Below are 23,222 nucleotides of genomic sequence, written 5' to 3'. Positions count from 1 at the left end.
AGGACAGGAGAGCGATCAGCTTTGCCCACTGAGCACAGGGGTGGTTGGCCCAGTTAATCTGCCCTGTGTTAAGAAATTGGGCCTGCAGCCCAGCACACAGGGCACCAGACCCATTCATTCTGCGTGTTTTGGCAAAAGTGGCTGAGGATGACAGTCCAACAAATACCAAAGCTGCTTCTGTTTCCAGACTCATTCCTGAGTGCATTTTCTTTTAAAGTATAATCAGGCTCCTTCCTGATTGCACTTTGTCTCAGATTGCATAATAAACATGCTTTTGTTGAAAAAATTGCTTTGCATTGTCACTTCTGAACTATGTTGATAATATCCTATCTGACATAGCAACAGAGTTTGGTTTTTTGTTTTTATTTTCACTCAAGAAGGGTTCTGTCTTCAAAAGACAGAAGAATGACCTGAGAAGTGTCACTCTTTTGGAGGCCAACGCTAAGGTGAAGGGTATTGCAATATCCAGGGAGAGGAAAATTCTAAAAGATGAACTTCAATAAGGTACTTTTGAGCATATTTTCCATGGGGTTTTAGTAGATGAAAAAGATCCAAATATGGAGAAGGAATGGCAGCCCACTCCAGTGTTCGTGCCTGGGAAATCTCATGGACAGAGGAGCCTGGTGGCCTATAGTCCATGGCATCACAAAAGGACAGACACAACTTAGCAACTGAACAACAACAATACAAAATCAGCAGATTGTGATTTGGGGAAACACTGCTTGATGGAAATGTAGAATAAAATAGAGAGCGAAGTGACCTAGCAATATGGAGCATAGAGTTTTGGAAGAAATTAAAAGTGTATAGAATAATAGTTGGAGAAGGCAATGGCACCCCACTCCAGTACTCTTGCCTGGAAAATCCCATGGACGGAGGAGCCTGGTAGGCTGCAGTCCATGGGGTCGCTAAGAGTCGGACACGACTGAGCGAATTCACTTTGACTTTTCACTTTCATGCATTGGAGAAGGAAATGGCAACCCACTCCAGTGTTCTTGCCTGGAGAATCCCAGGGACGGCGGAGCCTGGTGGGCTACTGTCTATGGGGTCGCACAGAACCGGACACGACTGAAGCCACTTAGCAGCAGAATAATAGTTGCAAATATTCAAACAATAAAGTCTGTGGCTAAAGGAAAAAAAGAAAAAGATTCAAATAAAGAAAAGCAAGTATTTGTAAAAACAGTTAAAGATCAAGCTTCTGAAATTCAGGTGACAATGATGCTCACTGAGAGTTGTAAGCTATGAGGTCTTCATCACAGAAATCTTCTTCCTATCACCAGGGTGTGTATAGAAGGAGAAAAGCCCATGGGGATATTGGCTTACATGAACTGGGGGAATCTTAGATTGTTTTTACGGCAGTGCCAATTAGTAGAGGCCCATAATCCACAGGCGATTTCTTAACAAGACTTGGTTCACATGACTGTTCAGATTGCCTGAGGAATGAGCTGTCTGTCCAGCAGGGAAGTCATCCACCAAGATGTGGCTGTTAGGACCTGTATTGCTGAGGATACACTTCAAGTTAAGATCGCAGACAATGCCGTCTGCAGAGACTTGTTCCCCGTGGACTATGTCATTGCCTGGGGGACAATGAAAACAGGCGGATTTGGTGGATGGCCCTTGAAAGTCTGGTTAATAATGAGTTCTCCAGGGCCAGTGACCTGTGGGCCTTCAGAGTGATGCTGTGGGAGCTAGCTTTTGACTCAGGGCCAAATGCCCTACGTGGACATGGACCCCTTTGACATGGCAGCGGGCCCTAAAAGACGGTTACTGTGCTGTCCTGAGGACCTGTTTGTTGTGCTGGCTTGTTGCTGGCCCTTCGATCTGGAAGGGAGAGCCCAGTTCTAGCAGCTGGTCATGTATAGCCACCTCTGCCATGTCCTGATGATTACAGATGAGTCACTAATTGCACCACATGTTCAGCTATATATCTTGAAAGAAAAAGATCAAAGAATTTGTGCACCTGCCTTAAAACCACCACAGGTAAATACTATTAATAATCTTGTTTTTTCCTCTTAACATTTTTAAACACTTTTTTCCAACATTTTTTCATTTCATTAATTATTTTGCTATGTTACTTTTGATAACTCCCTACCATACTGTATGGGTCTAACACCAGTAACTTAACCAGAATCCCATTGGGAACATTTTAATTCTTTTGAAGTTTTTGACATTTGAAGAATACTACAAAAACATTTTGTCACATAAATGTCTATATGTGTCTTAGTCACTCAGTTGTGTCCAACTCTTTGCAACCCACCAATTGTAGCTTGCCAGGCTCCTCTGTCCAGGGGATTCTCCAGACAAGAACATTGGAATGGGTTGCCATTCCCTTCTCCAGGGGATCTTCCCAACCCAGGGATTGAACCCAGGTCTCCTGCATTGCAGGCAGATTCCTCACCATCTGAGCCAGCGGGGAAGCCTAAATGTCTCCATAATCCATGATTATTTAACAAGGCTAATAGGTAGACTAAAATCCTCATTAGTGTGGAAATGGTTTCAGCAACTCAGAGGATGGAGCAAAAGCCAAGCGCTTAATAAGACATTGTCTGGACACTCTCCAGGGAGGGAGGGGTGGAAATCCTGGGAAGTGGTTTGCATCAGGAAGATTCCAGACTCCTGTGGGATCGTAGCATAATGGAGGACAGAGACAGCTGTCAAAGCCGGAGGCCTGTTGCTGTGATTCAGCAGGGACAGCATGAGGTGTGCCCGAGGGGACAGAAAAGACAAAAGAAACCAGAGGAAGAGCAGTCAAGTGCTGAGACATGGTAAAACCTGAGTCTGAGGAGTCAAGAAAAAACAGGCCAAGATGACTCAGGGCCCAGGAAAGGGATGGGTGAAAAGTCACTTCATGTTCTTGTGGAAATCTATTCCAAAAACTGAGTTTTGTATTTTCTATTTGTCCAACTCAGACTATTGGGGGATGTCAAAAAATCTTTAAAAGTTTATATGTATTTAATGAAATCCCATAGAGTGAATGTTTAACATCCAGGCAGAGAGACTGTGTGCACCCTGCTTATCTTTACTACTGGGGACAAATTTCTGGCCTTTAATCCTATTATCTTCAATTTATAAAATGGACATGACATTTTTCAGGTTTGCTTAAAGTTTAAGTTTTTTGAGCAAAGATTGTGGGCAACTTTGCTTAAAGGCTGTTTGGTTAACAGGACTTTTCAGGTGGTGCTAGTGGTAAAGAACCCTCCCTGTCAATGCAGGAGACCTAAGAGATGCTGGTTTCATCTCTGGGCCAAGAAGATCCTCTGGAAGAGAGCATGGCAACCCACTCCAGTATTCTTGCCTGGCGAAGCCCATGAACAAAGAAGCCTGGTGGGCTAAGGGCCATAAGGTTGCAAAGAGTTACACATGACTGAAGCAACTTAGCATGCAGCAAGCACAAATGGTTGACACGCCTTAGAAGGGAGAGGTTGGCTACTGCCCTGTAGGGACTAGAGGTTGTCCCCTGCCGATCAGGGCCGTGTACTCACATTCTAGGCTTCTTTCCTCCAAAAGAGACTTTGTTTCTATTCCAGAAGAAAATACAGGATATTTCTTACTGAGGAGGAGAGCAGGAGTTGATGTGTCAGCCATCTATTTAAGCTCTGAGTTTCATAACCTGGAATTGATGCATAAACCCCACTGCACACACAGGTACACGTGCCTCTACCCTCTCCCGCTTGGGGAACCAGGGCTAAGTGTACTCGGCAACGAAACAGTCTGATCCTCGATCCAGAGATCTCACGACGGGATGGTATGTGCACAGTTGGCTAGCACATATGTTTGTATGCATCCATATGCACTTGTATACTGGTATATACACACTACCCAGGTGAACATGCACACTCATAAAGACTCACATAAATAATGTGGTAAGGTAACTCACTAACTCACAAGTAGGGTCTCAGAGCTGTCAGATTTTCACATAAAATACTGAGAAATGGATCAACAGAAGCAGTGGCATGTCTCAAGATCAGGCTAAAAGGATGGTGACTCCTCCCCAGCTCCCACACCCCACCCATCCCCACCGCATTGCTCACTTTCTCTGTTGAAACAAGCTGCCATGTTTTGCTCAGCCCTATGGAGAGGCCTGGGCTTCCCTGGTGGCATTGGGGGTAACCAACCCGCTTGTCATTGCTAGAGACCTAAGAGATGCCAGTTCAGTCCCTGAATCAGAAAGATCCCCTGGAGGAAGGCATGGCAATCCACTCCAGCATTCTTGCCTGGAGAGTCCCATGGACAGAGGGAGCCTGGTATAGGGTTGCAAAGGGTCTGACACAGCTGAAGTGACTTAGCATGTACACACACACATATGGAGAGGACTGGGCTTCCCTGGTGGCTCAGCCGTGAAGAATCCGCCTGCCAATGCAGGAGACTTGGGTTTGATCCTTGGGTTGGGAAAATCTGCTGGAGAAAGAAATAGCAACCCACTCCACTATTCTTGCCTGGAGAATTCCACGGACATAGGTGCCTGGTAGGTTACAGTCCACGGGGTTTCAAAGAGTCTGACACGCCTGAGTGACGACTAAACAGTAAATGGAGAGGCAAAGGACAGCCTCCTGCCAACTGCCCCCAAGAACTGAATCCAGCCCCACCTCATGTGTAAGCTTGGAAGCACGTCCTTTTCCATTCAGGCCTTGAAGGGACCACAGCCCCAGTCTGGTGAGACTCACTATCAGAGAACCAACCTACACTGAACCATTAGAAATGGTGATGTAATAAAGGCTGTGACAAACCTAGACGCCGTTTTAGAAAACAGAGACATCACTTTGCCGACAAAGATCCGTCTGGTCAGCGCTATAGTATTCCCAGTAGTCGTGTACGGATGTGAAAGCAGGACCATAAAGTAGGCTGAGCACCGAAGAACTGATGCTTGTTTAACCGTGGTGTTGGAGAAGACTCAGGAGAGTCCCTTCAACAGCAAGGAGATCAAACCAGTCAATCTTGAAGGAAACCAACCCTGAATATTCATTGGAAGGACTGATGCTGAAGCTAAAGCTCCAATACTTGGCCACCTGATGGGAAAAGCTTGAAAAGACACTTGAAAAGACTCTGATTCTGGGAAAGATTGAAGGCATGAAAAGAAGTGGTCGACAGGATGAGATGGTTGGATGGCATCACCGACTCAGTGGACATAAGTTAGAGCAAACTCTGCGAGATGGTGAAGGACAGGGAAGTCTCGCATGCTGCAGTCCATGGGGTCACAGAGTCGGACATGACTGAGTGACTGAACAACAACAATAAGGCTGTAGTGTTAAAACTCTATGTTTTAGGTTAATTTCCACTAATACGTGCTCTTACCTATCCTGTAAAACTGCTCAGATGCATCCCATATGTGAAATGTTAGTCGCTCAGTCATGTCCGACTTCTTGTGACCCCATGGACTGGGACTTGCCAGGCTCTTCTGTCCATGGGATTCTCCAGTCAAGAATACTGGAGTGGGTTGCCATTGCCTTCTCCAGGAGATCTTCCAGACCCCGGGATTGGACCTGTGGCTCCTGTATTGCAGGCAGACTCTTTATCATGTTAGCCACCAGGGAAACTCAAGTCTGTTGATTATATAATATTGCCCCTAACACCCTCACCCCGCCCCCCACCCCCCGCCATCCCTCAGCTTCTCATAAAGTGTTAACAGACACAAAAACAAATGGAGGCCCAGTCAGTCTTCTCCATTCAAGGACAACTTAGGTGATCTGATATAGGGGTCTCACACAGGCAACACTGCTTCTCAAGAATTTATTTTCAAGTAATTATAAATTCACTTCTTCCTCCTGATTTGTGATCTAAAATATTTTTCTTCCCATCCCTGATGTAATATGTTCACAGGCAGGAGTGGGGGCAGTCAGGGGGTGTGCAGCTCTGCATGAGCACCTTTGCTCTGGGAAAGGGGACAGGGCTGGGACCACGGGGCTCCCCCAGGAAATCTAGGTGGGTGGGGGATCCTACCCTAAGGTCCAGGGGAAGGGAGTTGTGTCTCCATGAGGTTGCAGGGCTGAGCCACCAGACCCACTGTGATGAGGATGCAGAAAGGACAGCAGGGACAGAAGGGGAAGGTGGCCCCAGAGTGGCAGGAGGCTCACAAGTGAGGGGCCACTGAAGAACCCCAGCAAGCAGGGCCCCACCAGCCCTTCCCAACAGCTCTGTCAGAGCCAGTCTGCACCTCCAGGGAGCCCAGCAGGCCCAGACAGGACTCAGAGACACCACAGTGGGGAGGCTGTGCAGGAGCCTGACCAGGCTGGGGCCTCTCTCCCAGGGGAAGAGCGGGGAGGAGGTGACAGACGAGGGGCTGTATTCAGGTCCCCCAGGAATCTGGCATCTGGAAATCTTGAGTCAGAGCAGGAGACACACCCATGCAAGATGAGCCTGAGGCATAAAGGGAGAAGGAAGGAGTGGGTCACACAGCAAGAACACACCCCTGTACCCTTCACTCAGAACTGCTCCAGAGAACCAGAGGATGGGGAAAAAACACACACATGCCTCTTTTTATATAAAATTACATATTTAATTTGGTCACAAATTCATAAAATTGTATATTTCATAACAGTTTGATAGTTTTTATACTTTTTATAACATTCCACATTTGTCAAAATGTATAAAACTATATATAAAATTATAATATTTGTATATAACATCACATATTTAATTTAGTCACAGTCATAAAATTGCATATTTATATAAAATTGCAAAATGTTTATGTAACTGCCATGTAATTTGGTCACAAATTCATCCAATTGCTTATTTATATAAAATTATAAAATTTGTATATAACATTGCATATTTAATTTGGCCACAAATTCTTTAAATTGCATGTTTATAGAAAATTGCAAAATTTGTATATAACACTGAATATTCAATTTGGTTCAAAATCATAAAATTGCACATTTACATAAAATTATTTGTATATGACATTGCATGTTTATTGATTTTTTTATATTTAATGAATTTTAATTATCCAATTTTTAGATGAGATATAGTATTATGGTTGTTTTTTTATTTTTTAATTTAAATTTATTTATTTTAATTAGAGGCTAATTACTTTACAATATTGTATTGGTTTTGCCATACATCAACATGAATCCACCACGGGTGTACACGTGGACATAACATATTAAAATTGGTCACAAATTCATTACTGAGGAGAAACCTGAACAGGCATCCAGTCTTCAAGTAAAACTTTAAATTGTCACATTTGCACTGGCATAAAGCAGTAATGCTTCCCGGATGGCTCAGCAGACAAAGAACTCGCCTGCAGTGCCGGAGACACAGGACACGCGGGTTCGATCCCTGGATCGGGAAGATCGCCTGGAGTAGGAAATGGCAACTCACTCCAGTATTCTTGCCTGGAGAATCGCATGGACAGAGGGGTCTGGCAGGCTTAGTTCACGGGGTCGCAAAGAGTCAGACACGACTGAGCGACTAAGCACCCACCGGGAAGCAACAAAGGAGTCAAGTTTCACGTTTCTTGAAGGTTCTCATTAGTAAAACACACAATAAACGGGTACAAATGAATACACATGACAAATACTGACAAGGCTGATACTCTAGATGGGCACTCAAGGAAGTCTTCTGAGAAAGGGACAAGTGACCTGACACTTGACTATGTATTTTTTAAACTGTTTTACAAATGCACATGCTTTTTGTAACATATAGGTGACAGTTTCAAATTTTATTGTATCTTATTTATTTTAGCTGTGCAGACTCTTCACTGCAGCACACAGGCTCCTCTAGCTGTGATGTGCAGGCTCTACAGCACATGGGCTCAGTTGCGGAGCACATGCTTAGTTGTGGTATGTGGGATCTCAGTTCCCCAACCAGAGACTGAACCCGGGCTCCTTGCATTGGGAGTGCAGAGTCTTAACCACTGAACCACCAGGGAAGTCCCAAGAATTCATTTCTATCTCCTTCTGGGGATGAAGGCAGAGTGTCCTGCACAGAAGGGACAGCAAAGACAGGAAACACCTGACTTCCAGGAAAGGGAGGGACATCAGGGCCAGAGGGATGTAGCACCAAGACCACCGGGGTCAGCCCTTCTCAAAACACAAGTGAACTCCACACACTGTATCCATTTGTACCTACATTTTAGGCAATTCCAGTTTTGACCACACCAGTCACATCAACCTTAGGGAAGACAACATACAAGCCTTGAGATGGACTAGACCAAAAACCTCCCTGAGAATTGCTTCTGCCATTAAATTATCCTGCAGTGATTGGAATACTACAGAGAAGGGTTTAGCAGAAGGTAAAAAAAAAAATTTTTTTTAATTAAAAAAAAAAAAAACCTAATATAGCAGGCATTTTAGGTCAGTTCTCACAGTATTTAAGAATCAGCATTTCTGTGTCTTTTCTGCAGAACATCAAAGCTTACAGAGGGGCTGAGATCCTTAATCAGCCAATTCAAACACAAAAAGGCAATTCTGGGCTCAGAGCACCAGTATCAAGGGGGGCCCATCTAGTGCGGAGCAAGCCAACACTGAACATAACCCAGGAGCCCGTCCATTCTTCCTCCCAAAAACTATGGCAGATCCCTGTCCTCTCTTCCTTGAGCCCAGATGCAATGAAGGTCACTGATAAGAGCAGACATGACACAGAAACTATCTGACACTCATATCTAACCCACGTCCCACCCTAACCTCCCAGATGAGCAGGAGGAAGCCCGGGGAATGACAGCCCAGTTCACGGTCACCAGACACAGCACGGGGGTGCCACTTCCCCTCCCTCTCTGCTCACTTGTTAACATCTCCCTATGAAAAATACAAATATTCACCCAACTATAAAGTTGACAAGTTTAAAGCCTGGACCCTAAAGAAGTCGCCAGGCAATCCCAAAGTGGTCAAATTCCCCCAGCAGTGGGCTTGCTCTCCTTTATTGTTGTTGTTGTTTTGTAGGTTTTTGTTTGTTTGTTTTTGCCTCATGGCTCGTGGGATCTTACTTTTTTTTTTTGCCTCATGGCTTGTGGGATCTTACTTTCTGACCAGGGATTGAACTCAGGGCTCTCAGCACAGAGTCCTAACCACTGAACAGCTAGGGAATGCCCTCCTTTTGTATTTCTAATTGCTTTGGATTGCCAGTACTCAACCAGGTAGCCCACATAAACCTAGAAATTATATTTGCAAAATGTTTTTCTACACATATAAATATATGCACAAACATAAAAGTACCAAGACATACAAGATGTTTGCACTTTAATCATGTATATTACAAGTTACAGGGCCTCCCTGGTGGCTCAGTCGGTAAGGAGTCTGCCTGCAGTGCAGGAGACCTAGGTTCCATCCCTGGGTAGGGAAGATCCCCTGGAGAAGGAAACGGCAACCCACTGCAGTACTCTTGCCTGGAGAAACCCCATGGACAGAAGAGCCTGGTGGGCGACAGTCCATAGGGTCGCAAAGAGTTGGACATGACTCAGTGACTAACACCTTCATTATAAGTTACATCATTAAATGCATACATACTAACATGAATGACAAATTTCAAACAAATACAAATAAAAATTAGAAGTCTATTAGGAGTGTGTCCTGAAATGAAAGATTGACATCCTCAAACAGTCAGGGCACAGCAGAGCCTGTCTCCCTTTCTTCATAAACATGTTAATACTTTCCTGAGTTCAGCAGGCGCTCTTGAATTGTCTCTTTTGTCAACCTTTGCCCCAGCATTTCCAAGGCATCCATAAGGGTGTTGACTGAGGTCCCCTGTCCCTTCTTGGTGACTGGCAGCATTTCACACAAGGCATCCGGAGAGACCCAGGCCTATTCTCTGGTCACAAGGATCTCATTTCATGTGAGGCTCAACTGCATCAAGAGCGAATCACAGAAATCACAAGGAAAAGATAGCTGCAAAGTCACTGAAGAATAGCTTCAGGCCTAGGTTGGGGGAAAGTCACAGAGACAGAGTTGGAACAGGCTTCCACAAAGGCCAAGGACCCTCAATTCGGGCCTAGACTTCAGGATGGGAACCTGAGGAGCTCCCCCTGCTGGTAAGCCTGCTGCTCTGCGCCCCTGACCTGCTTCCCAGCAGCAAACAAGCCACACAGGCACTGGGCATTGGACTTCGCCAGCACCCAGAGCAGTTGGGGACAGTCCAGGTCAGCAGAGAGTCCTGCCCCAAGCAGGGGATGAGGGCGCATCTGGAAGAGGAGACTGCTGTCACAGAGGGAGAAGGCATCTGTGAGAGGAGACAGAGGGTGGGACAGTGAGGGGCAACAGACCTCAGAGGAGGGCACCTGTCTTTCTCAGGAGGGTGGGGCACCTGCCTTTCTCAGGAGGGTGAGGCCCCCTGGCTGCCACCTCTGCACTGGGGACAAAGCAAAGGCCTGGAGGGAGGAAGGTCTCCGGCCTCACACCCCGCTCGGCCTCACTGCCTGACACTGCGGTACAGCTGGATGGGGACAGACTCTGAGCAAGAATTTAACCCTAAAATGGAGCAAACACCACCTGCCTCATGGACTGTGCTGCAGATTCAACGCTGTGTGTGTGAAATGCTGTGCACACCACCATCCACAGTACATAAGGAGGGCACCCGACACAAGTTTATATTCTCTAACAGTTACACTGAAAACATGAAACATAACAATACTGCTTTTCATGAAATATGGTACTAACTCAAAGTATTCTAAAAAATTTCATTTCAATATGTAATATAGATAGCTAATGGGAAGTGGCTTTATAACACAGAGAGCTCAATCCGGTGCTCTGTGATAACCTAAGGGAGGTGGGATGGGGGCGTTGGAAGGAGGCTCAAGAGGGAGGGGATATATGTGTACCTATGGCTGGTTCATGTTGCTGTACAGCAGAAAGAAGCACAACATTGTGAAGCAATTATCCTCCAATTAAAAGTAAGTTAAGAATTTTTTTCACTGCAATATGTAGTGTTAGCTGCTCAGTTGTGTGTCTGACTCTTTGTGACTTCATGGACTGTAGCCTCTCAGGCTCCTCTGTCCATGAGATCCTCCAGGCAAGAATACTGGAGTGGGTTGCCATTCCCTTCTCCAGGGGATCTTCCTGACCCAGGGACTGAACCCTGTTCTCTTGCATTACAGGCGAATTCTTCACCATCTGAGCCACCAGGGAAGCCCCTCAACATGTAATCAATATACAAAAAAAAAACTGTTAACGAGACAAATTAGTCCTTTTTTCTACCAACTCCTTGAACTACAGTATCGAGTTATATACTACAGTTCATCAGATTTAGCCACAGTTCAGGCGCTCCTCAGGGCTTCCCAGGTGGCACCAGTGGTAAAGAACCTGCTTGCTAATGCAGGAGATGTAAGATATGGGTTCGATACCTGGGTTGGAATGATCCCTGGAGGAGGGCATGGTAACCCACTCTAGTATTCTTGCCTGGAGAATCCCATGGACTAAGGAGCCTGACAGGCTACAGTCCATGGGGTTGCAAAGAGCCAGACATGATTAAAGAGACTTAGCATGCATGGACAGGGGCTCCACAGCCTCCCTGGGCCAGGAGGTGCCCTGCTGGACAGCACAACCTATCAGATGTCTCAGAGTGGGTCAACCTGGCCCTGAGCAACCAGGGAGGAGGATGGTGGAGGAGGGAAGGACAGGGAGGTGTTAGGGGCCACTGTTAGAGGACAGAGGGGTGCAGGGTGGGAAAAAGAGGAGGGGGCAGGGAGGGAATTAGAGTCCCGATGGTTCAGGGACAAGCCATCCCCTCTCTGAGTTGCCCTAACCGCTATGGAGACAGAAATTAGGACACTGTCCCTCCTCCCTCTACTCCTGATCCCCTGCCCAGGAAAAAAACACTCACTTTCAGTGGCATCTGTTGGAACCAGCAGCCATCTTCTCCTCTGAGATCCTTCAGGTGCTGCTGGTTTCTGTAAAACACAATGGAGAGCAGCCTTGGTCTTAACCGGGGGTCCTAGGTTACAGAACTGAGCCTAGTAAACCTTGTTCTGAAATTCTGGCAGATGCAGCCGTAAGCAAAACAAAACCAATGCAGGATCTTTGAAGGGAGCGGACAGAAGAGTCATTATTTTATATACGATTGTATTCTTATAAAACTCTAATGGTTCAACAATAATACGTAAATGTGAGTGTGTGGATGGTGAATGTTAAAAATTATGACAATAAATTCTATAATGAATTATGAGTTGGATAAACTCATAAGGTTATAGAACATTGTAATACAAAGATACAGCCTCAACAAGAAATGAGCAATTTACCAAAGGAAAACACACATGGAGTTGAGGTATTATAAAACTCTTAACTTAAAATGCTAACTCTTTTCATAAGAAAGATATAGAATAGCTAAAAGATCTCAATTCCTCCTAGATTAATTTATAAATTAAGGTAAAACTCAAAAACCTCAAAACTATTAAAATGATATGACCCCAAATTGTAAACGTCTCTGTGTGTGTGTGTGTGTGTGTGTGTGTGTATGTATACATATATAATATACGTATGTTTAGTCACTCAGTCATGTCTGACTCTTTGCGACCCCATGGGCTGTAGCCTGCTGGGCTCCTCTGTCCATGGGGATTCTCCAGGCAAGAATACTGGAGTGGGTTGCCATGCCCTCCTCATACATATATATATATATATATGTAGACACACATACACATAGTGAAAATATTTCTATATGTTGACAAAGAAATTTTACTTCAAGTAGATTCAACTTAACAATACTTTTGAAATAAATGTGAAATTCCCACTATGATGAGGAATGGCTTAAAAGTATGTAACAGTCACATAGAAAATTATTATGTAGCTCTGACTCCATCACTGGGTCAGTCATGGGAGGAGTGATTACCCTTCGCCTGCCCTGTTCTAGACGAGGGATGTGGTGACAAGACAGATGAGAAGTAGCATCAGAGCTGCCAGTGGACCAGAACACGGGTTGGGGCTCCCTTCCCCTCCATGCCCTGGTCTCTCTCCAGAGCAGGGGGTGGGCTCCCTTCCCTCCATGCCCCGGTCTCCCTCCATCACCACCTGCCCAGAGAAGAGGAGACCTGACCCACTGCCTCTCCCTGTCTCTACCACAGTCCCAAGCAAGCAGAAGGGCCAGAGCCCCACACGCACCAACAGGCAGTCTGCTTGCTGCATCTCGGGACTGGGCATTGTTTTCTGCAGCTTCTTTTTCTGCCAAGGGACCAGAATGGAAAGTCAATCTCCATTGGTCAGCCTGTTGTTGTGTGCATGGTCCAGAGCCCCAGACCTTCCTGGGGGACATAAGTGCCAGAAAAGGGCCTTGAAAAAGCAAGGCACTGACCCAGGAGTCACAAACCCACAACCCCCTACAGCTTCTGAGGGGACACAGTAGGTTCTGCCTTCCCACCTACACCTGTGCTGTGCCCAAGTGGGCATAGACTCAGCACATCTGGGCTCTGCTGATGGCACCCAGACTCTGGTGTGATGCTAAGGGGAACTGAGCACCCCTGCCTGACACCCCCCACACCCCAGGGCTACAGAGTGAGGGTGTCTCAAACAGTAAGGACAGGGCCAGCGCTGCCAACCAGCCTTAGGACAGCTCTCAGCAGGCCAGTCTCCCTTCTACATTCAGCCTAGAGCCCCCAGGCCAGTTGAGAGACTCAGGGACAACAGCATAGGACACACCGGGGACCGTGTCCACCCTGGGCTTTGTTGTGATGCAGTTACTGAGGGTCTGAGGCCACCAGATGCTGGAGAAACCGATCACCTTGTGCCAGCACTCATTAAAGAGACCTAGAAGAGAAGAGACATCCACTGAGTGGTGGGGAGGGCGCTCTTGCCGCACCTCCCTTCCTAGGGACAGGGTGCAGGGTGGGGGCTCAGACACTGAACAAACAACCCCGGGCCTGTGACCGCAAGCGGGATATTCTGAATCTGGAGAACCCTCAGGGACGAGAAGAGAAGGGAGAAAATGAAGTAAAATGAAACCCATGTAAAATCTCTGTGCAGTGCTACTGAACCACCCTCTTCTCCTGCCTCCTCCCACCAGACTCGGCCAGGGGGAAGAGGGGACCGTCAGCTGAGTTGGGGGCCCAATGTGATCAGTTTTGTAGGACCAGGTGAGGTGGGAGGAGGAGGGGTTTCCTGGGGAACAAGATCAGAGACAAGCCAGGAGGAACAGGAGGATTGGGGAGATGGAGGAGGGAGCCAGCACCTCCTCCTTCCCTTCTAGAACCTCACCTGTAAAGTAGCACCATACACATCCGATTAGGACAGCGGCAATTACAGATACAATTTTAATCACCAGCCTTGAAGGGCCTGATGAGGGAGAGGGAGTGATGGGTAGTCTCTGGCTCATGGTTGCTAGCTCTCCAGGAACTGGGGCCTCCCCATGGGGCAGAGTACTTGATTCTTGGTCCACACACTTGATGTTGCTCCAGGGGGTACATTTCATGACCATGACCTTCCCATCAGGGCACCTGGGTACAGACACAGGGGGACCCATCAGGGACAGCTGGCTGGATGAGGAGAAAGAGGGGGCAGCCTCCCGTCCTGGGTCCCCTGACAAGACAGTGGAGGGGAGACAGGCTCTTGCTGTCTGCAGGGGAGGGTCCCCTCACTCCCCATCCCTGGGCGGGAGAACGATCCAGGATTGTGTACTGCGGCTCCCGGGCTCCTACTGAGTGTTCAGAGCTGTCCTTCAGGAGCTGGGCTTCCTCTGCAAGGCCTGCCTGGCTTCCCTGGGCTCCATGGGAAGCTCTGTGGGGGGTGGGGAGGGGGGGGCCTCATCCAGGTCAAGGGTCACAAGTTTGACTCATCCTCCAGTTAAATTGGAATATAAGGCCCTCTCATCCACCTGTTGACTCTTCCTACCAATCTCAGCCAACACTGGAGCATCAGAGGATAGTGAATTACTATTGGCCACCGAGTCCCCAAATAGGAAAGATTCAGGTGCTACTGGGGAACAAGGGGCTGGGTGTGAGGCCTGTCGAGTTGGCTCCGGTTTTATAGAAACCTTGAAGGAACACACACGTGGCCTCCTCATGACTTCTGTCTGCTGTCAGCACTTCGGTCTTTCTAGGCCCCTCCCGAGGAGACGTGGGAAGGGGCCACTGGGAAAGCCGTGCAGGACAAACAGTGGTGGTAGGGAGCACTGCTGCAGGCTCAGGAGACCCCACAGGCACAAGGGAGCTCTGGGAGGTGGGAGGGGCTTCACGGAAGCAGGAGAGAGAAATGGGTACAAGGAAACTCGGGTCTCCTGTGGGTTGGAAGCCCCCCTAGGCTCCTGTGTCTCACCCGGTGCTGCATTTTTGACAGAATTCAGGTGCATCTTCTCCACGGAAAGTGCCAGGTTTGCACTGACACTCAGTGTCCTTGGTCGGGGTGCGGCCATTTTTTTCTTCTTCTCCTAGAGACCAAAGATAAGGTTTTGAGGGTGTGTTTCCCTCGTATGTCTCTCAACCCTTCTTCACCACCCAGATCTCCATCCACTCAGTTCAAGAAGTAATTCGGAGGGCTTGCTGGGTGGTCCAGTGGTTAAGAATCCGCCTGTCAAAGCAGGGGACACAGGTTCCATCCCTGGTCTGGGAAGACCCCACATGTTGCGGGGCAGCTAAGCCCGTGTGCCACAACTACTGATCCTGTGCTCTAGGGCCTGTGCACCACGATGAGAAGCAACAAGGAGCAGCCCCCCTCACCACAACTAGAGAAAGCCCTTGTTCCGCAACAAAGACCCAGAACAGCCAAAAATAAATGAATTAATCTTTTTTTTTCTTAAATAATTTTGGGGTCATTTTCTGTGGCAACACACATACACCATCCATAGAACAGCCACTCTTCACGTGTCACCAACAGAGGCATACAAAAGGCACTGTGCATCATTACAGATTGCATCAGGGTTAGGAAGCAAAATGTTTTAGATTACAAATGAGGAGCAAGAAGTGGGCTGGGGTGAGGTGTAATCTGAGACGCTGTGGATGGAGAGGAACCCTTGGGTGATGTCCCAACGGGTGATGCCTGCTGGAGAGGCAGAGGGACCTCAGGTCATGAAGGCTGAGAGAGGCTGAGACCCCAGAGCAGAGGGCATGACGCACTCAGGAGCCTGGCCCAGGATCAGACACATCACACAGCTCAAACCCAGCCCTGCCCCACTCCCCCAGGCCTTCTGCACTCTTACCATCCAGCCCCCTCCACCAGGGGACACGTTATTCTCCTCTTTCCAGCTGATGTTCTGAAAGACTTCCCTACCAGTTGGCATGCGTTATGCAAATAACTTCTGTTTTCATTATTCTACTGACCTAAGACAGGGTGAAGACTTAGCTGGGCTGGAAATCAGGTCTCTGACTCCTCGTCCCATTTAAATCCCATCTCATCACCCAGCACTCTAACTGCAGGCATGCGGGACCACAGGCTCTGTACCTGATTTGCAAGTCGTGCAAGGTAAGCAAGAAGGGAGGGTGTTTGAATGACTGGTGTAGTCTATCCCATCGGTGCATGGGGCACAACCTCCAATGGCTTCTTCCATATAGAATCCTGGGAAGGAAGGGAAAAGCTGGTGAGAAAATCCCCGCAGGATTCCCTGAGGCTGGCCGTGTGGCTGCGGAGGCCTCTTTTGGCCATCTGTGGAATCCACAAGGGGAACTCTCCTCAACCGGGCTCTCATCTTTTGATTCTTCATCTACCACATACCCTAGACCAGCACTGCCAACAGAAATATATTACAAGCCACACATCCAAGTCACACTCATAGCTGGCACATTAAACAGTAAAAAGAAAGGTCAGGGGCTTCCCTGGTGGCTCAGTGGTAAAGAATCTGCCTGCCTATGCAGAATACATGGGCTCGATCCCTGGTCTGGGAAGATCCCACCTGCTGCAGAGCAGCTAAGCCCACGTGTCACAAATACTGAGCCTGCACTCTACAGCTCGGGAGCCACAACCACTGAGCACACAGGCTGCAACTACTGCAGCCCGTGCACCCGAGAGCCTGTGCTCTGCAACAGGAGAAGCCCCCCAGGGAGAAGCTCAAGTACCGCAACTGGAGAGCAGGCCCCACTCTCCACAACTAGAGAGAGCCCGTGCAGCGACAAAGCCTCAGCACAGCCAAAAATAAATACACAGACATGAAGACAAGGGTTGGAGACCAGTCTTAGAATCTACCTGGTGGACATAAGTTCTGCTGGGGGCTCCGTTCCAGTGGGGCTGATGACTGCTGGTGAATTTCATCCTTCCTTACAGACATGGCTGAAGCAGGTTTGACCTATGGAGACAAAGCAGGGACAGGCATGAGTGGCTTCCACACTCTCACCCCTTCTAGGATCCACCCCCCATTTCCTTGACCACTACCTGCAAATGAAACAGAACTGGGACCTTTCTTCCCAGCTCTGAACTCTCATTCATATTTGTTCTTTGGCCTTTTGTGCCAGCAAGTAACGTACATTTAATTTTCCCCTGTATTCCTTCCTCTTAAAATATGTTTATTCCAGAAAGTATGTGCTCAGATACGTCCAACTCTTTGCAACCCCATGGACTGTAGCCCATCAGGCTCCTCTGTCCATGGGATTCTCCCAGCAGGAATTTTGGAGTGAGCTGCCATTTCCTCCTCCAGGGGATCTTCCCGACCCAGGGATCAAACTTCAGTCTCTTGCATCTCCTGTGTTGGCAGGCTGGTTCTTTACCACTAGCACCACCTGGGAAGCCCAGAAAGTATGGGCAAGGAAAATTTTTTTTATAAGAATACAGAAACCATAGAGATCCCCTTGATTAGAGAAAACATCCATTATTTTGTGTCTTGACTTCTATTTGACCATATGTGTGAATACTCTCAGGCTCTCTCTTTCTTTCTCACATGTGCGTGCACACACACACACACACACACATTTTCACAAATGAGGGTTCTGTCATGCATACAATTTTTCATAATCAGGATATAGAATCACATACTGAGTAATGGATTTGTGGCTTTAATCCAACAAGCGGTCCCCAAAAGGAAGCTGTCAGTGTTCCACAAAATACCAGAATCACATGGAGAAAGAAGAAATAGCAATACAGGGCTTTTAGCCAAGTCTCTGTGCTAAAACAGAGAAGGCAATGGCACCCCACTCCAGTACTCCTGCCTGGAAAATCCCATGGATGGAGGAGCCTGGTGGGCTGCAGTCCATGGGGTCGCTAACAGTCAGACACGACTGAGCGACTTCACTTTCACTTTTCGCTTTCATGCATTGGAGAAGGAAATGGCAACCCATTCCAGTGTTCTTGCCTGGAGAACCCTAGGGACCGGGGAGCCTGATGGGCTGCCGTCTATGGGGTCGCACAGAGTCGGACACGACTGAAGCGACTTAGCAGCAGCAGTTAGCAGCTGTGCTAAAAATGACACAATGGGGCCAGTCTGAAATCACTGGAGCCTGAGGCTTCCACCAGGATTAATGTGTTGATGATAGTGTTCTGATGTTCAGGATTGTATTGTCATTTGGGGGAAGACTGTCCTCATTTGTGGGAAATATATATTCAAGTGTCCAGTCATGGGATCTGTCATGTCAGCAGCTATGTTTCAGATGATACAGGAAACAAAGGGTTTTGTATAGTTTTGTAACTTAATCTGGGAGTGATTTAAGGTAGAAAGTGACATGAAGAGGAAAAAAAAGAAAGAAAAACAAAGTTGAAGTGGAAACAGCTTATGTTGAGCCCAGTTCAACTGCCTGGATCTAAACAAGATAAAATGCCACCTGTTAAGTATTTGGGGACAGCTAAGCTCATATGTGTCCCCTAATCATCCCTTCCCCAGTCTGGGCCTCCTCCGAGTCACCCCAAATTGGTGGACTCTCCTTTCCCGGCCCTCACAATCCTATGCCTTCCTTTCTTCCCTGGTTCTCCTCTCACAGACTCTCTCCCTCATTGTTTTGTTACGAACAGTTTCAAACATCCAACAAAGTTCTAAGATTCATTCACTAAACTCTTACATGCTCAGCACCTAAGTTCTGTAACTTAGGTGTATCACATATTTCTTTCTCTATCCATCCCCCTCTGGCCATTCTAAGTGTCTTATTTTTATGATGAAATTCATATCTGCAACTCTTAATACATCGACATTATGTCAGTAACTCGAGCTCAATATTTCTTTACAGTTTACTTCAATGTTAAGATTTCCAAAGAAAGACATGCACAATCTTAAGGGTACCATTCAAAGAGTTTTCTTTTTTTCTTTTTTTTTTTTTTTTTTTAATGCATACACTTGGGAAATCCAAACCCTCTATCTAGATCATGGAAATTAGCTTGCTTCAACACATTCCCTCATGCCCCTTCCTCAGTTATCCTAGTCTCTAATGTGACTCCAAGAGGGAGTGGCCTTCATCATATGGAGGAAGGTCCTTTCTACCCTGATAAAATGAGACTTTTTTCTGACAGTAAAGAATCTGCCTGCAATGCAGGAGACCCAGGTTCAATCCCTGCGTCAGGAAGATGCCCTGGAGAAGGGAATGGCAATCCACTCCAGTATTCTTGCCTAGAGAATTCCATGGACAGAGGAGCCTGGCAGGCTACAGTCCATGGGGTTGCAAATTGTTGGGACACGATTGAGCAACTAACACTTTCCCCTTTTCATTACAGGGGGTTAAGTGTCAGTTCAAATTCTTTTTCTGCATCTGTTAAGCTGTTCATACAGCTTTTCTCCTTTACACTGGTTTGTGTGTGTGTGTTTTAAATTTTTAATTAGAGGATAGTTACTTTATGTGATGGTTTCTGCCATAGTTTTTAAAGATCTAGAATTTAGTTAACTATTTGCTTTGTAAAGGAATTTTGCCTCTGTTTTTAGGAAGGGTATTTAAAAGTATTTTTTCTTCTTTTCAAATGTTTCTGTTAGGTTTAGGTATTAGGGTTATGTTGGCCTTAGAAGAACTAGTGAAGAACTCCTGTTGTCCGAAAGAATTTGTGTAAAGATTTTTGTTAGCTCTTTTATTGTCTGAATTTTTGTGCCCTCCCCTATGTCCTAACCTGGGGTCTCCTGGTTATCCACTCCCAGTCTCAGCAATCTCATGGATCCTTGAAACACTCTACTGGAATGGAAGAATCAAAACTATGACACTATGGTGCCCCATCTTTACTTCTTAGACTGGGAAAGTGTTAAAGTTCAGTGTGCAAGTGCCTGCGTGCGTTAGTCGCTCAGTGTCTCCGACTCTTTGCAATCCCATGGACTGTAGCCCGCCAGGCTTCTCTGTCTGTGGAATTCTCCAGGCAAGAGTACTGGAGTGGATTGCCATTCCCTTCTCCATAGGAACTTCCCAACCCAGGGATCGAACCCTGGTCTCCTGCATCACAGGCAGATCCTTTACTGTTTGAGCTCAGTGTGCAAGGGTGCAGGGAAATAGGGCACCGTTGTGGATTCCTGGTGTGACTTAAAATGGTCCAGTCTTCTTTGGGAGAACAGTTTGTCATTATCTAGGCAAAAGTGTAAAATCATCTAATCCACTGACCCAGCAATTCCACTTCTAAGGAGTTACCCAACAGACAATGCACATGGCTACACTGGATACTTGACATGGCACCCAGACCCATTCATCAAGTAGTGTTCAACATGAGTCCTACCTATTACAAACCGATACTTTAAAAACGAATTCTAGACTTCTTGTGAATACAAAATGCTATTTCTTTCCAGATTTTTGGTACTAATTTGTTCAATGAAAGATGCATATTTTCACGATTTCTGTAACTTTGTTAGACCCTTAATTTTTTTTTTCCTTTGACCCTCTAAGCAGCTTTGAAAAGAGCCTCAAACAATGCAAGAAAGCGGTGCCAAGTGTGCACATTTTTCCCCATGGTGAGTTTCTTAAAAATGCACACTCAGGGACGGGAAAGCCTGGTGGGCTGCCGTCTATGGGGTCGCACAGAGTTGGACAGGAGTGAAGCGACTTAGCAGCAGCAGCAGCAGCAGCAGCGCTGAACCACACCCAGAGCCTCCAACTCCCCTCTGAAAGAAAGTGGTGAGAATCTGACCCAAGCTGAGTTGATTGGTGGTTTCTATTCATAAAGTGTAAGGAGCTGGAAGCAATTTTGAAGTTGTTCTCCTTTCAGAGAAAAGGAAATGTTAAGGGTGCTTAAGGCAAGTGGAGGGGGGAAGATGGAGCCTACACTTAATGATTTACAAAGGACAGGTTTTAGAAGATACATGCAGTGCAAAATAGCAAAAGAGAGAGAAAAGAGTGAGGAGGGTCGGCAGAGGGAAAAGGGAAGGGAAAGGAAAGAAATGACGATCTGATGCTCGCTGGGCCTGGAGCCAATCCAGAGGTCAGGTTCTCCAAGGAGCCAGATCTTCCAGGCAGCAAGTAGACGCCAGGGATCCGTACTCTAGCGCCCCCCACCAACACGCCGCGTATTGGACTTGGCCGGGCGGGTCCTGCCAGGATTTGCCCAGCCAGGCGCGCCCGGGCCTTTTCCGGGCCACCAAGAGCGCCTTTTGGAGCCAGGACTCGCGGCGGGAACTCACCAACAGCAAGACACCCAAGACGGTGAAGATGAGAGCCCAGGGGCCCCGGAGTCGAGGCCTGGGGCCCTGGGTGCACCCTGCCCGGGAGCTCGAGGCGGCCGCTGCCCTCTGTCCCCGCTGCACGGTGCGGTCGGGGAGCGTTCGCTGTCCAGGTTGCCGCGGGGTGACAGCCTCCAGAGCCATCAGAAATGAAAGTGTGTTTCGTGGGGCGCGAGATTACCCCTGCGAGCTGCGCGGAGGGGAGCTCTGCTGTTTAATCTGAGCGTGCCTCTACTTTTATACCACCCCGCCCTGGGATCGCGTCACCCGCGGTAGCGAATGAGCCAGTGCTTGCTTCCAACCAATCACGCGTGGCTCAGGAGAGGAGCCCGGGCTTTACCAAAAGGGGCATTTCCGCCAGCGAACAGCATGTGACCCGGTTTTTCATTCAGCGCCAGGCAGGTCCGTGCCTTTGGGAGGCGGGGGCAGGGCACCTCCCACGTGCCCGAGAGACTCAGAATCTGCGTTCCAGCCAGGTCCCAATGCCCCACGGGTTGAAAAAAGGAATGAACCACCTGTCTTCTAACTACTGCCTTCTGCCCACTCCCAGCTTCTGCTCCTCCCCGCCCCGCCCTTCATTGACCAGGGCCCCAAGGAGGCCAGAGAACATGGACAGCCAAGAAGGAGATCCAAGAGGTGCCCTGTACTGTACTGTAGGGGAGTGATGGGTCAACTAAGAAATCTTGAATTGTTAGAAAAATGAGTAGGTTGCCAGACTCACTTGCACTTTCTGAGATTTAAGTACTTAGGAAATGAGACAGACCTGGTGAACCTTTTTGCCCTGGGCCTATCTCATATAAATAGTGTTAATAATCACTTTACTACAGAATTATAAGTAAGTATTTATTTAAAGGCAAAGAATTGTTGTTTAGTTGCTAAGTCATGGCCAACTCTTTTGCGAGCCCATGGACTGTGGCCCGCCAGGCTCCTCTGTCCATGGGATTTCCCATGTAAGAATACTGGAGTGGGTTGCCATTCACTTCTCCAGGGGATCTTCCCGACCCAAGGATGGAACTCAAGTCTCCTGCGTTGGCAGGTGGATTCTTTACCACTGAGTCACCAGGGAAGCCCCCAAAGGCAAAGGATACACACCATATTTTCCTGTTGTGAACTCTACTTTTCAAAGATCTGAAGTATCATTAACACGGTTTATAAATTTACTTTTGTCACTTTTATTTTATAAACCTGAAGTTCTACCCAACAGAACATTTTGGAGTCTGGTGAATAACTCCCCGCCCCAATATAAGTGGCATCCAGGAGAAAGAAGGTGGCCTGGCTGTGACTATGTAGTTGAAACACTTTATTTGCAGATGAATACATCCACCAAGTCCTATTTTATGTTAACAACTCTGAATGTCTCTGATTTCACAAACTGGGCTCACCATTCACATTGAGGCAATGCAGCACTTCCTATCATCAGGCTCAGGGAAGGGTCCAGGTCACCCTGGACTGTCCCATCTCCCTAGTTTGCCAGGATCAACAAGTTACCAAATCAGGATTTCCCTGGTGCTTCAGTGGTTAATAATCTGCCTTCCAATGCAGGGATCTCCAGTTTGACCCCTGATGCTGCTAAGTCGCTTCAGTCGTGTCCAACTCTGTGCGACCCCATAGATGGCAGCCCACTAGGCTCCCCCGTCCCTTGGATTCTCCAGGCAAGAACACTGGAGTGGGTTGCCATTTCCTTCTCCAGTGCATGAAAGTGAAAACTGAAAGTGAAGTCGCTCAGTCGTGTCCAACTCTTTGCGACCCCATGGACTGCAGCCTACCAGGCTCCTCCATCCATGGGATTTTCTAGGCAAGAGTACTGGAGCGGGGTGCCATCGCCTTCCCCGAAAATCCCACAT

At 47.4% G+C, this 23,222-nt stretch overlaps 2 protein-coding genes across 3 annotated transcripts in view; both read right to left on the bottom strand.

Moving 5' to 3' along the window:
• Positions 1 to 12,564: 12,564 nt before the first annotated feature.
• Positions 12,565 to 16,122, bottom strand: LOC129651043 (tumor necrosis factor receptor superfamily member 10B-like). The gene is made up of 4 exons (XM_055579771.1): positions 16,113 to 16,122; positions 15,162 to 15,273; positions 14,106 to 14,344; positions 12,565 to 13,658 (listed from the first exon to the last, which is right to left on the bottom strand). The coding sequence occupies exons 1-4, from the start codon at positions 16,120 to 16,122 to the stop codon at positions 13,468 to 13,470; spliced, it is 552 nt and encodes a 183-aa protein (XP_055435746.1). The 3' UTR covers positions 12,565 to 13,467.
• The window catches only part of LOC129650571 (tumor necrosis factor receptor superfamily member 10D-like), a 28,072-nt gene continuing 20,916 nt past the window's right edge, over positions 16,067 to 23,222 (bottom strand). Inside the window, exons 1-3 of one of the 2 annotated variants that reach the window (XM_055579195.1) lie at positions 21,340 to 21,607; positions 17,022 to 17,121; positions 16,067 to 16,397 (exon numbers count right to left, since the gene is read on the bottom strand). In XM_055579195.1, the coding sequence (XP_055435170.1) occupies positions 16,249 to 16,397; positions 17,022 to 17,121; positions 21,340 to 21,522 (432 nt within the window). In that variant the 5' untranslated portion in view covers positions 21,523 to 21,607 and the 3' untranslated portion in view covers positions 16,067 to 16,248. Of the gene's footprint in view, positions 16,398 to 17,021; positions 17,122 to 21,339; positions 21,608 to 23,222 lie in introns of those variants that run through there. The other variant, XM_055579196.1, reaches the window with a different exon arrangement.

The sequence above is a fragment of the Bubalus kerabau genome, chromosome 4 (genome assembly GCF_029407905.1).
Source record: "Bubalus kerabau isolate K-KA32 ecotype Philippines breed swamp buffalo chromosome 4, PCC_UOA_SB_1v2, whole genome shotgun sequence".
Lineage (NCBI taxonomy): Eukaryota > Metazoa > Chordata > Mammalia > Artiodactyla > Bovidae > Bubalus > Bubalus kerabau.
This window is presented reverse-complemented; position numbering and strand designations above follow the sequence as displayed.

Excerpts from the sequence above, each read along its gene's own strand:
- LOC129651043 (XM_055579771.1), bottom strand. Across the intron at positions 14,345-15,161 it reads TGTCAAAAATGCAGCACCGG|GTGCCCTGATGGGAAGGTCA; the intron begins GTGAGACACAGG and ends GTCTGTACCCAG. Across the intron at positions 13,659-14,105 it reads TGTATGGTGCTACTTTACAG|GTCTCTTTAATGAGTGCTGG; the intron begins GTGAGGTTCTAG and ends CTTCTCTTCTAG.